The sequence below is a fragment of the Nannospalax galili genome, unplaced genomic scaffold, assembly GCF_000622305.1.
Source record: "Nannospalax galili isolate Female #2095 unplaced genomic scaffold, S.galili_v1.0 scaffold257, whole genome shotgun sequence".
NCBI classification, from domain to species: domain Eukaryota; kingdom Metazoa; phylum Chordata; class Mammalia; order Rodentia; family Spalacidae; genus Nannospalax; species Nannospalax galili.
In genome coordinates, this window is record NW_008340854.1 from 2,792,914 (window position 1) to 2,809,173 (window position 16,260).

Here is a 16,260-nt window from a genome sequence, read left to right on the forward strand (position 1 = left end):
AGGCTTTACAAAAAAATAGGGACTAGCATTCTAAAATTGACATTTGCAGTATTAGAGATTTAAAATATATGGTTTCAACAAAACTGAAATGGTATCTGAGGACTGAGCGCATGGGGAAATATGATTTACTTAGGGCACAGCTTTGACTCATGTGCTTTAAAGCTGCTATATGTAGAAAGTAGTCATTTAGCTGAGTGGATGGGCCTTAGCTGCATCTTAGCTCAGCATGGCTTTTTAAATATATAGTTTATTTTTATGTGTATACATGTATTGCCTGCATGTATGTAAGCACACCCATGTCGTGCAGTGCCCAAGGAGATCTGAAGAGGGCATCTGATCCCGTGGAACTGGAGTTAATGAGCGGTTTGTGGCCATGTGGGTGCTAGGTTTTGAACTCAGGTCCTCTGCAAGAACAACCAGTACTCTTAATTGCTGAGCCATCTCTCCAGCCAGTATGGCTTTCTATTGATCTCTTTTGATGATATTAAATCTCAAGACAATAGTATCATCTGCTACATGCTAAAAGCAGACAATCTGCTGTCTAGTCCTAGACACTAATAGACTTAATATTTAGAACTCTGCTCTTTAAGGAATATTTTGAAGTTATAATTTTTTTTTCTTAACTCTCTTAGGCCAACCAAGCCTTCGAGAAGCTATTTCTATGTCCTGTATAACCAATGGAAGTGGTATAAACAGAAAACCAAGTCACACCAGCTCTGTCTCAATTGCAAGAAAAGAAACTCTTTCATCTGCTGCTAAAAGGTACCCATTTGTAATGGGGAGGGGGACTGATGGTGCACGACTATGTGTGATAGATTAGGCCTCTGAGTAAAAGAATAGCCATATGGGATTCAGATGCACGTGTTTTGAATTCTGTAACTGTGAATGAGACATCTAGCCTATGCAGATTCTGTTTACAGTCATTACACCTGCCACATCATATTTAGGATGTTTTGGGTTCTTACTAAAGGGACAGACCCAGTTCCTGGGTTCTGCCGTGTTTGGTTGTTTTGTTTTTAGCAAGAATTTATTGGTGTATTTAATGAAATTTATTGATATGCTTAATGAAATTTTATAAGTGAATTTTCCTTAGCAAGTGATATATTTGATACATAGCATTTTACAGGGAAAACAGAATTTCTAATATATTTACATTAGTGGGAGGCTAAATGCTATTAAAACTTTTTTCTTTAACCATAATTATAAAACTGAGGTCCAACCTCTGTGTTTCTGTGTCTGCATGTTCGGGGCTGGGCTGGTAGGAGACCAGAGGGCAGTAGAATTACTACAGTGTTTTAGTGTTGTTAACATTGCAGTATTTTGCAGTGTTCTAGTTATTACATATTTGAATTATATGTGTTTATCAATTAATGTAATCTGTTGTCCAGTAATACTGCTCAAAGAACTTTCCTTTAACTTTTTTTTAAAATTTCTAGCAAATTATTCCATATGGAGTTTGGAGAGATCATAGAAGATCAACTGTATATAATAGGTTTCTTCAAATAATGAATGAGGGAGGAAAAAACCCCTAAAAAGTAGGATCATGTGTACTGGTGGAATGCCAGTGACTAAGTCATTTGTAGTGTGGAATCAGAAATGCTTAACCAAACAGGTGGCTACAAGAATGGTGAAGAAATAACAAGAGCTTCAGTCCTTTAAGAATTCCTTCTAGAACTTATTACAGAAATCTAGTTTATCTCTGGCCCATTTTCAGGAGAAAAGAACAGGTTGTAATAAAATATTCATAGTAGAAATCGGTAAGAGAATTTTTAATCTGTATGCATCTTTTATCTCAGAACAGTTGAGTTTTAGCCATTTTCTTAAATAGCTGTTGTAGTGACAAGTATTGTGCACTGTAGTATTTCAGTGATCTAAGACCAATTGATTTTGTTTCTTTATGATGCAGGGGCACTGAATTTTGCTTTTAAGTAAAAGTTTTAGTGGGCCTACCTAGTGGCCCATGTATTAAGGGTAATTTGAGGACCAATAAGAAAGAAGTAACATCTAATTCACACACACACACACACACACACACACACACACACACACACACACCTACCCTGCCTTCCTTCTGTGTGTGGTGTATGAGTGCATGTGTGTATACAGGTGCACTCACTCACCTGTTTGCTCACATGTGGAGGCCATAGTCGAATCTACATCGGGTGTCTTCCTCTGTTCTCCCTTTCATCTTTTGAGACAGGGTCTTTCACTGAACCTGGACCTTGCCATTTTGGCTAGATTTTTTGACCAGCAAGTTCCCAAAATCTACCTATTCCTGCCTCCCACTTCCAGTGCTGGGTTATAGGCGACCTCTACCATGCCTGGCTTTTTACATGGGTATAAAGAGCCAAACTCAGGTCCTCAATACTTAACGTAGCAAGCATTTACCCTCTGACCATCTTCCCAACCCCAGTTTTAAAATTTCAAAATTAATATAAGATTTCAAAACTGAATCCATGAGAAATGTTAGTCAAAATCATGTTACAACATTTTAAACTAATGTAATGTAAATAGTGAAGTATATATACTATATAAATTTGTTATAGATGTTCTTGGAACATAACTTCTTTATAGTAAAATCACAAAATGTCCTTCAGGTAATACAGTAATAACTGTAGACAGACAGTTTTCTGCCTTTTTGATAATTGAAATGCAAGTCTTAAGTCCATCCACTTTATAATACTGCTAATTATGGTGCAATTGAGAAGGTGTTTTATTAAGTGTCCAAGTGAAAAATCATAAAAGCTACACATAAATATCTCAAGTATTTCAACTGAAATATATGACATTCATTTGTCAGTTTATTATGAAAGGACAAGCCTCCTTCTCCTTTCAAAGGATGGGTCTCTGACTATCTTTCATAATATGCCTATAATTAACTTCATAATTCTTAGTTTAATTTTTAAAGGCAGAGAAAGAAATGTAAAACTCTGGCAAAACAACATTTTATCAGACTTTCTCTTTATTACCTTTTATAATTAAAATAACTAGCATAAACAGGTTTGGTAAATCACCAATTTTTTGGTAGGAATAGAACTGTTGGCGGGGACTGGGGATGTAGCCCAGTGGTAGAGTGCTTAGCTGGCATATGTAAGGCCCTGAGTTGATCCTCAGTACCACAACCTGACCTTCCCTCTTCCCCCAGAAAGAAAACCTCACTTGATGGGGGCTAGAGGAATCAGAAACTTGGCCAGTTAAATACGTGCAATTAGTGTATCCTGGGTATCAGTTTGTTTCCACAGGTCTCCCTAATCCTTTATTTTAGAGAAGTTGGGATCAATTAAGAACATATCTATTACCCCTCTGAAACCTGCCAAAATTACAAAATTTGTAAGAGATAATTTCTATCCAAAAGGACAGTTTTCATAGGCGGTCTTATTACCTTAGCTTTTTGGTTTTTTAAAAGAAATTCTTTTTTAAAGATTATTTTTCCTTGTTCAGTTAGAGCAATATAAATTGTATTAGTTATATGATTAGGGTTTTGAACTATATAGTAACCACTTTATTATTTTGAATTTTAAGTTTGTTTAAATGTGTGTTGTTCCATGTTATACTTTATTTTACAGTGGTACAGAAAAAAAGAAAGAAAAACCACAAGGACAGAAAGAAAAAAAAGAGGAATCTCATTCTAATGATCAAAGTCCACAAATTCGAGCATCACCTTCTCCCCAGCCCTCTCCACAGCCTCTCCAAATACACAGACAAACTCCAGAAAGCAAGAGTTCTGCTCCCACCAAAAGGTTTTAACTGTCCCCAAGTACAGAGCTAGGGAATGGTTGTAAAGATATCAAAATTCTGTGACTTGGGAAAACTTTGGCTATTCATGTTGACTCTTTTTTTCCCCCCATTGCTATAATCTACACATTAGGGAATAAAAGTTTAAAATTAAAATTTCTCAGTTACAACTGGCAAAGAAACAAGTTACAATTTGGTAAAAGAAAAGCATAAATAACCTCTCTAAAATATTTTTATAATAAAATTATAAGATACTTTGTAATTTTTATACAGTTGTGCATAAATTTGTAGCCATGGGTAGAAAATTGCCATGTGTAATTATCCTCACCACATTTTGGCATCATTACAACCTTCAACTTGCAGGGTCTTTCTCAACAAATGGCTCTTTGTTGTGGCTGTATTTCAGTTTTAGTCTGGGGTCTTGGGAGGATAAGTTCTTGCTTGAGTAGAGAAATTAATTCATTCCACCTGGTCTTGTTTATGCTAAAGGCTTATTTGAGAGCTTTTCTCTATATCTATAATAATTAATATTTTAAAGTGATGAGAAGGGAAAAAAAATTCTAAGAGCATATGAGAGCCTAAATTCGGGGCTTAGACCTGCATGCTGAGAGGTCACTGCTACAGCTACCTTGTAAAAAAAATATTAAGACCAACTTAATTAAATTTGCTTGTTTTAGAAGTGCTGATTCAAGCTTTAGCATTAGTTATATATTTTATTATCATATAGTTCTGCCTAAGAATTTTAGGAAACTATTAAACTATTCCCAGAACTGGTTAGAATTTCAACAAAGTAAATAACAACCATTCTTAAAAGATTTACAATATATTTTTATTTAAGTACTTTAATATTTTGCTCCAAGTCTGTAATGGAAATTTGAAAATCCAAAATATCCTTCACTTGATTAATGCATGTTTTTCATTTACAGAATGCTTTGTCTCTGTGCCTCACGCGATTCTTATGCTATTAAAAAATGTGTCATTCCTCTGCCTGGTCTCCTGTGGATATAGCCTTTTAATGTTATGCACCTTCTGACTGTGTGTGGTGAAATCCAGCTTTTTATAACCAATCTCTTCAAGGCTCTAATCTGACTTGGTGTCCTCTTTGTCCCAGAATCTTTTTTTCAGCTTCATAGGGTCTCCTGGAAACGTGCTTGCCCTTCTAAATTGCTCTTTGGATCTACTACTGCAAGAAGTTTAGAAGACTGGATGGGTTTCAGGACAGTTAACAATGCAGCCCAAAAGTCATTTATAAATCACAAAACTTCAGTTACAAATGTAGGGAATCAGCATTGATAATGCCCCTTATTTTTTCTTTTTTTGTCAGATACTGTTTATTTCTGATCCTGAGTAAAACTCTAAACCCACAAACAAGAGTTTTAGTTTTAGTGTCACAGTTTATTTAGAAATTCATACCATATGTAATTTAATTACATGAGAACATAATTGCATACAAAGTGAAAGTCACACTCTCATAAATCCAATGGCTATTAGAAATAGATATATTTTATAACTAAAAATGAAGGGAACTGTTACTTAGAGATTTAAGAAAAAAATTTCCTATTAGTAGCGGATTGTGTAAATATTTTGAATAATTCTGAAAATTATAAAATGGACTAATTGCCTTGTTTAACTCCTTCACTCATCCAGCCAGATTTTTTCAACTAATCCTTCACTCTTATGGATTTGCTCTAAGAAAATGTTAATCACTTCTTTTATATCCTGTTTAAACTGTCAATTACATGTCATTGCTACTCAGAACTTCTAAGAAGTTAATTTGTTTCTTCTAGTATAAAACGTCCACAAACAGCTGAGAAGTCACATAATTCATGGGAAAATTCAGAAGATAGTCGTAATAAATTATTGAAAACTATTTCAACATCAAAATTAATATCAAAAGTTATAAAAAATACAGACAAGTAAGTTACTTTTTCTGTTATGCATGAAAACTAATAATTATTTATTTTTATTTTATGTGTATGAGTATACATATTGCCTGCATGTGTGTAAGCATACTCATGTCATACAAGGCCCACAAAGGTCAGAAGAAGGCATCAAATTCCCACGGAACTAGAATTATGGTCAGTTGTTAGCCGCCATGTGGGTGCTGGGAATTGAACCCGGGTCCTCTGTAAGAGCGGTCAATGCTCTTAACCACTGAGCCATCTCTCCAACCCCGAATTTTTAAATACATATCTTCATTGTTTTATTTTTTCTTTCTGTGTATTTAGAAAAGCTTTGTCTTCCTGTTAATAATTTCCCAAGTATCTCAATCTTGTACAATTTAAGAATTGTATTCTTTTTATGCTTTCACTGTTTAGGTGATCTTAGGGGCTGTTCATTGTTTTATGAAACAGTGTATATTAGTAATTAAGACTACTGGGAAATAAAAATTACTAATGCCTGCATTTTATTTGTAGAGAGTTATCTAGGATAAGGGCTGAGCATCAAATATTTTTAATTATTTCAAGTGCTTCTAATGCTGAGCCATATAAAATAAATGTGTTCTTTGTATTCTTTTTTTTTTTTAGACATAAAGATGTTATCATCAATCAAGGTAAATTAATTTCTTTTTTAAAAATAGTTGCCTTGCTTTTCTACAGTAGTTTAATTATTGCTAGTTCATAAGAATGTGACGTATTTTCATTCAGAGTATTTTATTAGTAATCAGAGACATGTGTTACTGTAATCATTATGAAAATGCTCAGTTTTTATTGTAAGATATGTCATTTTTGTCTCAACCAGCAAAAATATCAACCCGTGAAAAAAACAGCCAAGGTAAGAATGAGCTGTGCAGTGGTCGCCTTCCTGAGTCCATTTCTTCTTGGATATCTTATTTGTTATTACTACTGTCTGACTTTCCTCTTAACAAAGGAAGCATCATGGTAATATGATTTAGTAAGTTCAACTGCTATTTAAAAATATCCATATGTGAGGTCTGAAGAATTAAGGTGAACAGTAAAAATAAATATGGCAGTATGACTAAGTACAACAATATTTTTCTCCAAAAATTATACTTAGAAAAGCCATTTAAAAGATTGATAATTTTTTACTCAGTTTCCTGTCTTGCCAACTTATTGCAAATAATCACTCATTTCTTGATGCTGGACTGAATATAATGAGTCTAGCAAACCATTTCCTCTTAAAATTTTTCCTTTTTATTAATTGTAATTTCTGGCTACTTGCTCTTGGCTTGTTCTGACCAAAACAGAAGAATAGACTTTCTATACATGTGTATGCAATTTAATTACAAAGTATGTAAGTTTTATGTATCAGTTTTACATTCTCTTCAGATTGCTTGCTTGCAAATATAATTAAATCATACTGTTCTAAAAGAAATCATGTCTTTTCTGTGCATGCTTTTTGCAGCTCATTTCTTTGTGTCATAGTCATCTTTGTTTCCTGGACTATTAACCAGTTAAATTGTGATTAATTTTTTTTTTCAGATTTAACTTGATTTTTGCAGATTTTTACTTTCTTGATTCTTGAAAGAAAAAGTATTTGTTATATTCTTTAGGTCATCTGTTTTTACGTAACAGATGTAATTTAAATAACATTGAGATTTCACGGCATTCCAATCCTTTAGTTTGATGTTTGGTCTGAACTTTCTGCAGTGTAATATAGTGTAGATTAATTACATAATGATTGCCACAGTTTAAGAAAATACATTTATGAAGATGGGGGCGGGGAGGGAGGTGGGGGAGCAGTGATGCACAGTGGAAAGAGAGTGAATCTGGACAGTCACTGTTTCAGTATTTGTTGGATTTTGGCACTTCTTTTTGATAGTGATCTTCATGACCTAGGCCAAATGGCAGTGTCCTTTAGTGACTTTGTGAACTGAGCATAATAGAATAAGTTCACTTTACATGACTGTCAAAGATTAAATAATGTATGTGAAATTACTTTGAAGCTGGAAGTGCTGTGCCTATAAATATGTAGTGATAGTGATATGTGCTATTACAGAATGTCTTGATGAGTAACTCAAATTTTACAAAGCATTTATAGGGTAAATGAAAAAGGCCTGTCTGACTTTTGGTGTGTTTTAGTATGTTTAGAAGGAAAACAACTTAAGATTAGTCTGTAAGAGTGGTTTGTGTTGATGACACTGTTTTTTAAAAAAAAAAATCACTTAGGTAAACAAGTGAAATAGTGTAATTCCTAGGTTGCTAGTAGTGCTGTGAATGCGTCACTAAGGATTTTAGCCAGTATCTGGGGAGGAGGATGGAACAGAAAACTGGAAGAGGATATAGAAAAAAGAAGCCAAACTTTATTACAAAAATTTACCTTAGAAGTGTCCCAGATTTTAGAAATTGAAGACATTAAATGTTGACTGCACTGAGCCTCGTTTGTGGAATTTGAGTATATTTCTTTGCCCTGTAATCACTGTATCCTTTCTGGAGAATAATCGGTAGACACCAAGACTCTTGTATAGTTTGTTATATGGTTTAGGACTGACTGAGTTTGAGGCAGAGCCCATCAAAAGAAATAGATTCTAGATTCTAAGTATTTTAATAGTAGAATGTGGGAAGTAAGAAGCAGAGGGATCATGGAGACTGACTTGAAAGGACTAGATAAGTGATCTCTGCACACATAGGAAACATTTGAGAAGTACACAGGTGCAAAATAATTGGAATTAGATTTTGAACAACTGCACTTAAATTATCTTTAAAATTTTACCAAAAAAGAAAAAAACCCACTTAACCTACATGTAGAGACTTACAGCAAGCAGTATAATGTAGACATTTAAACACATGAATTTTGGAGTCTAGAAACTGGTTCTTCATTGACTTACTTAGCTCTGGTCACTTTGAACACGCTGTTTTTCTCCCTTCAGTCTTTGTTTTCTCGTCTGTAATTGCAGTAATGATAAGCCTTCAAAAGACTATTGCAGGACTGGAGAGATGGCTCACCAGTTAAGAGCACCGACTGCTCTTGCAGAGGACCTGGGTTCAATTCCCAGCACCCACATGGCAACTAACAACTGTCCGTGACTCCAGTTCCAGGGGATCCGGCACCTTCATCTGACCTCTGTGGGCACTGCATGACATGAGTGTACTTACATACATACAGGCAATACACTCATACACATAAAATTAAAAAAAAAATTTTTTTTTGGTCTTTTTGAAGCAGGGTCTTCCTGTAGCCCCAGCTGTCCTGGAATTTACTATGTAGACCAGCTGGCCTTGAACTCACAGAGATCTGCCTGCCTCTGCCTGGGACTACAGGCGTGTGCCACCACACCCAGCTAAATAATATTTTTTTAAAAGGCTATTGCAAAAATTAAAGATAGTACTAAAGTTTTATTTTTTTAATGCAGTGCGTGGCACATAGCACAGAGAGAGAGAGAGAGAGAGAGAGAGAGAGAGAGAGAGAGAATATGTTGTGTGTGTGTCCCCGTCCATCCGTCCATCCATCCTAGATCTGTCTAAAACTAAATACTTTTTATTACTCGTGTCCTGGTTCTGGATTTTATTGTAGTCTACAAGGTAAAAGTCATTTTTAGAGTGAGAACACTCAATATCATTTATATGTATTCCTGACTGGCCTGGAATGCACTCTGTAAGCAAAGCTAGCCATGAACTTACAAAGATCTGCCTGCCTTGGCCTCCCAGTTGCTGGGATTAAAGGCATCTACCATTACATCAATTTTTTTTTTTTTTGTCTTTTTGAGACAGGGTCTCCCTGCAGCCCCAGCTGGCCTGGAACTCACAGAGATCCGCCTGCCTCTGCCTCCTGAGTGCTGGGATTAAAGGCATGTGCCACCACGCCCGGCCTATATCAAGCTTTTTATTTGTTGTTTTGAGGTGCTGTAGATTGAATCCAGGACCTTGTACATGCTAGTCAAGTACTGTACCACCAGGCTAACCCTTATGTTTGTTAATATTAAAAAATAAGGGTCCCATGTTCTCATTTCAAAAGCAGAAACTGAATATTCTCAAATTATTAACTTATTTTTCTGTTTTAATATCTGAAACTAGTGCTCTTTGTTTTTTAAAAATATTTTTCTTTTTATTTTATGTGTATGTGTATATTGCCTGCATGTATGTAAGTGTACCCATGTTGTGCAGTGTCCACAGAGGACAGAAGAAGGTATGGGATCCCCTAGAACTGGAGTTACAGACAGTTGTTACCTGCCATGTGAGGGCTGCAGTTCAAACCCAGGTTTTCTGCAAGAATGGCCAGTGTTCCTAGCTTGCTGAGCCATCTCTCCAATCTCTACTCTTTGGTTGGGTTTTTGTTTGTTTTTTTTGGGGGGGGGCGGGGATTCTATTATAGATTTGATGTGTTTATATATTGTCCCTTTATACATATTCTATACATTTGGTCATTCATTTAACATATTTATTATTTATTATGTTAGGTCCTGTGATAAGCACTTGGAGTTACAGCAGTTACTGTGTCTGAACCATGAATTTATGTACCAAACAGTTGAAACATAATATGTAGACAGAACATAACTTCTTAATACCATAAAAGGTAATATGTATTAGAAAAGAATAGAGGGATTTCCATGTCACATAGAATGGTAAGGAAGGCATTTCCAGTACAGTGACATTTAAGCCACCTAAGGAAAGAGAGATATGTGAATTTCCAGAGAAAAAAATTTCATCAGTAGAATTTCATCAGTAGAAAGTACATAAGCACTGAGGAGGAGCTCTTGTACTGTGTTAGGGAAGAGCATTTAGATCATTGGTCATAGGATACATGCAGAGTTGTTATTTGTTAACCTTTGTATTTGTAAAATACACACTCTGTGCAGCAGAAACTTAACTAGGTACTTCATTTAGAAAAGACGCACATGACATGGTGGAAATAGCATAAATGAAATAAGTGTGAGCTGTAGGGGCAAAGATGAAAGAATCACAGTCCTGTGGTGACTACAGTTATTGTAGGCTGGGAGAAGCTCAAAGTCCATTTGCTAGAGGAAATTATTGGGAAAGGAATAAAAAGGAAAATTGTTGATTTGATAATGCTTTTTTCTTGACTCTGGGATTTCGGTTTCAATGTTCTCACATATAATTGAGCTTTAAGTTCTTCTTAACATTTTGAAAAAGAAAATGGACAGTTTTTTCCCTCTCCCCACTGTCTTCACCAATTCTCTCATAAACTACTTTTTAAAGAACTTGAATGTAGGTAACTTTGTTTATTCCTTGCATTATATTTTCTGAGTACTTGACTCCAGGTACATTTGGTCCTAAAATTTGGTCATACCTGTGTAAATTAAGCAATGTATCTGAAAAATAGGCAAAAGTTACCTGTATGATAACTGTGTTCTGTTGACACTGCATCATATCACATATTGAGAAGGTCTGCAGTTTGAAAAAACTGAAAACTGTCAAAAGTCCTTAATCAATAGGCAGAATCTTTACTTGTTACTGAGATGGAATCCAAAACTTGGCAGTTCCAGAATTTAGGAATAAAGATGCTAGAGCTAAATCTGTTTCACGTGAATGAGCAAAGAGAGGAAACTGAATGCTATATATCCCCCCCAAAGCACTTGCTTTTAGTCAGTGCATTTAGTAGGCAATATAAACATAACTTGGATCCATACATTGAGCTTTGTATGTTTTCTTTATATATGTGTGTGTATATATATGGATGTATATATAAACTTTTTATTTTATTTTTTTTAACGTGTATGAGTATATTGCCTGCATGCAAGTAAGTGCTCCCGTGTCCTGCAATGCCACGGAGGTCAGAAGAGGGCTCTGGATTCCCCTGGAACTGGAGTGAAGGACGGTTCATAGCTGCCATGTGGGTGCTGGGAATCAAACCCGGGTCCTCTGCAAGAGCAGTCAGTGCTCGTAACTGCTGAGCCATCTCTCCAGCCCCAAGCTTTGTATGTTTTCTATAAATTTTAAAAGAAGCACACCAAAAGAGGACCTAAATTTATTATACAATATAGTTAGATCAAACGAAATTGGAAGAACCAGAGATTGTTTTTTATAAGCCTTATAATGTGAAAATGGTGTGTTGAGGGTGCGCACTGGTGCACGTGCATGTTCATGTGTGTGAATGTGGAGGCCAGAAGTCAACCCAGATATCATTTCTTAGGAGCTGTCTACCTTGTGTTTTGAGACCCTCGCTGAAACCTGAAGATCACCAGGTATGCTAGGCTAGCTGGCCAGCAAGCCCCAGGAATCTGCCTGTCTCTCTGTCCTTAACAATGAGATTACAGGTATGCACAGCATACCTGGCTTTATATGGATGCTAGATATCAAACTTGGTTCTTCATGCTTCTATGGCAAGCACTTAACCAACTGAGCTATCTTCTTAACTCGGAAAATCTGAACTTTTGATGTCATAGTTAGTAGCAGACTTAAAGCCTGTACAATTCTTTTATGTAATAGAAACTATGCCAGCTTCTGTAAACATATGTGTTCTTGACACCCTCTTACCAAGTCCTCAACTAAGAAAAAAAAGCACTGACTGCCTCCTTTGAATGTGTGGGGTACCTTCTCATAAGTAGAAACACTAGTCTTGTGTATATTTATGATATAGTGGTTAAAATCTTTTTACTCGTACTTTGTTTTCCCACTCATAGGCAGTAGGCTTTTTGGTTTTTTTCCACCCTTAAACTAAACTAGAAAATTTAACTGGAATATTCTTGTTCTTTAAGCATGCCTGTTAACTGAGATGTTGTCATTGTTGGAAACCATCTTTATGGGTGTCTGGGATATTGACCTCCTGCTATATTGCTAGCTATCAGTTGCTACTCTTTCTAGAAGTATTTTGAAATGAATTGTCAGGATTTTTATTTGGCTTAGCAGGAAAGAGGCACACACACACTACAAGGGAAAGGGACACACACACACACACACACACACACACACACACACACACACACAAACTACAAGGGAAAGACATAATAAATTTACAGGCTGTAACCCCAAGCTATATACACAGTTGGTTCTCCAAGGAATAGCTTCACCAAAAATATTCTGATGATTTGTTTCCGTTAGTAATGCTTTTTAATTTTTTTAACGATTGTGAAATATGGGGCTGGAGAGATGGCTCAGCAGTTAAGAACACTGACTCCTCTTGCAGAAGACTCTGGTTCAGATCCCAGCACCAACATGGCAGCTAACAGCCATCCATAACTCCATTCCAGGGGATCTGACACCCTCTTCTGACCTTCACAGGCATTGCACAACACAGGTGCATTTACACATATGCAGGCAATACACGCATACACATAAAATAAAAATAATAAATAAATAATAAAAAGAGATTGGAATATTTTTATCTTCCTAAAATAATATGTAAACAGTGAGTAAGCACCTGTTATTTGACACATACTCATCATATCTTCACATTTTGCTTTATTTGGCCTGAATGTTTTTAAAAATATTTATTAGTTTTATTTTTTTATGTTTTCAAATGTATTGCCTACATGTATTGCATGTAAGGGCACCCGTATCATACAATGTCTGCAGAAGTCAGAAGAGGGCATCAGATCCCCTGGAACTGGATTATGGATGGGTATTAGTCATCATGTGAGTTCTGGGAATTGAACCGGGGTGCTATGCAAGAGCAGTCAGTGCTCTCCAACCCCTTGACCTGAATGTTTTTAAAAAGAAAGACATGAAAGTCCTTAGGTGTGGTGGTTCACCCCTGTAATCCCAGCATTTGGGAGACTTGAGGCAGGAATATTGCCATGAGTTCCAGAATATCCATTGTTAAGAGTTAGATCCAGTCTCAAAACCTGAAAACAAAGCAAAGAGCATGAACATTAAAGCCTGTTCATTAGTTCTTTTTAATTATAATTTCATATATAGGTTTTTAACCTTGTGATTCTTTCTCTCCCATAGTTGAGAAAGAAAAGCTAGAGGGATACCTGTTTTGACACCTGAAAATTCTTTTTTTTTTAATTGCTTAGTTTTATAGAAACTAAGTCCAGGTTTGATATACTGATAGAAAATGAAAAACCTTTTCATTTATTCAGCACTTGAGATACTTTTTTCTGAAGATATAAGTGATTTGAAGAATTAAAATGTAACTATTTTGCCTATAGAAAAGTTACATATCCAATATTGTTGGAAGAGATGTCTTTCCCAGCTTTTTGAAAAGCAAGCCTTTTATAGGCAGTAAAAATCTAAAATACATAAGCAAACTCTTATACTTGATATTTTCAGATAATTTTGTAATAGTGAGTTGTAAGCAAAATAGAGAAAGAGTAACGGTGGCTCAAAGTAAAAAAAAAAGATTACATAGTAAATTGATTTATTACTGTAATTAACATTGAGTTGTTTAAGTACACAGAGATGTTATATGTCTCTCTAGGGTAAGCTCCTACCTTGTAGGGGCATTTATATTATCATTGTGACCAGTGTCTTCCATAGCCTCAATTAAGAATTCAGGAATTTTTGCCAACCTATAGAACAAAGAAAATGAAAATAACTTTTTCTGTTGGTTTGCTTTTTTGAGACAGAGGCTTCCTGTAGCCCTACCTAACTGGCTTGGAATTTACTATGTAGACCAGGCTGGCCTTGATCTCACAGAGATCCATCTGCCTCTGCTTCCCCAGTGCTGGGATTAAAGGCATGCATCACCGTGCCCAGCCAAAAATAGCATCTTAGTGCTGGGTCAAACATGACTTTTATCCTAACTAGTAAAACAAACTATTGTTTGACAAGTACTGTAATTAGGATTTTTTGGACAGGGTCTCCCTAGTCCCAGCCCACCCACACATGAACATGCACGTGCACCGGTGCGCACCCTCAACACACCATTTTCACATTATAAGGCTTAAAAAAACAATCTCTGGTTCTTCCAATTTCGTTTGATCTAACTATATTGTATAATAAATTTAGGTCCTCTTTTGGTGTGCTACTTGTAAAATTTATAGAAAACATACAAAGCTTGGGGCTGGAGAGATGGCTCAGCAGTTATGAGCACTGACTGCTCTTGCAGAGGACCCAGGTTTGATTCCCAGCACCCACATGGCAGCTATGAACCGTCCTTCACTCCAGTTCCAGGGGAATCCAGAGCCCTCTTCTGACCTCCGTGGCATTGCAGGACACGGGAGCACTTACTTACATGCAGGCAATATACTCATACACGTTAAAAAAAATAAAATAAAAAGTTTATATATACATCCATATATATACACACACATATATAAAGAAAACATACAAAGCTCAATGTATGGATCCAAGTTATGTTTATATTGCCTACTAAATGCACTGACTAAAAATCCAATGGGCATGGTGGTGCATCTTTAATCCCAGCCCTCTGTAGGCAGAGACAGGCAGATCTCTTGATTGAGGCCAGCTGGGATTAAAGATGCACCACCATGCCCATTGGATTTTTTTGGCGGGGGGGGGTGGTGTCTTTTTGAGAGAAGGTTTCCCTATGCCTCAGCTGGCCTGGATTCACTAATGGAGACCAGGCTGGCCTCGGGAACTCACAGAGATCTGCCTGCCTCTGCCTCCCAAGTGCTGGGATTAAAGGCATGCACCACCATGCCCGGCTTGGATTTTTTTTTTTTTAATCTATGGAATAGAAATATTAGATTAGATTATAACCTTCTAAATCTCCTCTTATTTTATTTAGACCCTGTGTTTTTTAAATAAAAATAATAGAAGAGGGCTTTGGATTCCCCTGGAACTCGAGTTAAAGATGGTTCATAGCTGCCGTGGGTGCTGGGAATCCAACCCAGGTCCTCTGCAAGAGCAGTCAGTGCTCTTAACCACTGAACCATCTCTCCAGCCCCTAGGCTCTGTATTTTATAAGCTGTTTTATAGCTGGACCATGAAAAAAAACTAGCATGAAATTTAGATTTTATGATAGTATGGATTGTCCAAAATCCAATTACCAGGAATAGAGAGATGGCGCATCTTTGCAATTTAGCTGGGTGTGGTTTCGCACACCTTTAATCCCAGTGCTTGGGAGGCAGAGGCAGATGGATCTCTGTGAGTTCAAGACCAGCCTGGGGCTACATAGCTAATTCAGGCCAGCTGGAGCTACAGGGAGACCCCCCCATCTCAAAAAGATCTGTGCCCCCCTCCCCCAATAAAGAATCTCTGTAGCTTGCCGGGTTCAAACCTGCTGAGGGGCAGCCCCAAGTACAGGGTAGAGACTGTGCCTGAAAAAAAAGAATAGACACCCTCTTCTAGCCTCTGTGTGCAATGCATAAGCATGCACACATATGTAAAGACACAAGCATGCACAATTTTTTAAAAAGTCCAAAGCCATTACATACAGCATTGTTTTGTTGAATTTTCAAAATGTTATTACTATGAAATAACTGGATCAAGCTGGGACTTGAGATCATTTTAGGAAAAGTCTTCCAAACACTGTCGGACAGTTTCTACTGTAAAGTCAAATATTTCTAGCATCTTGTTTATCTAATTGTTTTAACTGTATGGTTTGGTGATACAAGTGGTAGTATCCAGGAAAGGGCCTAAATGAATAAAGATTCTTTAATTTTCTACTTGCGGCAATTTGGTAGGATCATACTTTGCTATATTTTAAAGTTGAGGCTCAAATTCCAGTTTGGAAGAGGCTATTTAGTTCTAAAGATTA

General features: G+C 36.4%; 1 protein-coding gene across 3 annotated transcripts in view; it reads left to right on the forward strand.

Annotated features, from left to right (window-relative positions):
* Eml4 (EMAP like 4) overlaps window positions 1–16,260 on the forward strand; it is a 159,856-nt gene that overhangs the window by 89,696 nt on the left and 53,900 nt on the right. The window contains exons 3-7 of one of the 3 annotated variants that reach the window (XM_008835861.3): window positions 633–762; window positions 3,567–3,740; window positions 5,523–5,651; window positions 6,264–6,289; window positions 6,478–6,510. In XM_008835861.3, coding sequence (XP_008834083.1) covers window positions 633–762; window positions 3,567–3,740; window positions 5,523–5,651; window positions 6,264–6,289; window positions 6,478–6,510 — 492 coding nt within the window. The remainder of the gene's footprint in view (window positions 1–632; window positions 763–3,566; window positions 3,741–5,522; window positions 5,652–6,263; window positions 6,290–6,477; window positions 6,511–16,260) is intronic. The other 2 variants (XM_008835862.3, XM_008835863.3) reach the window with 2 other exon arrangements.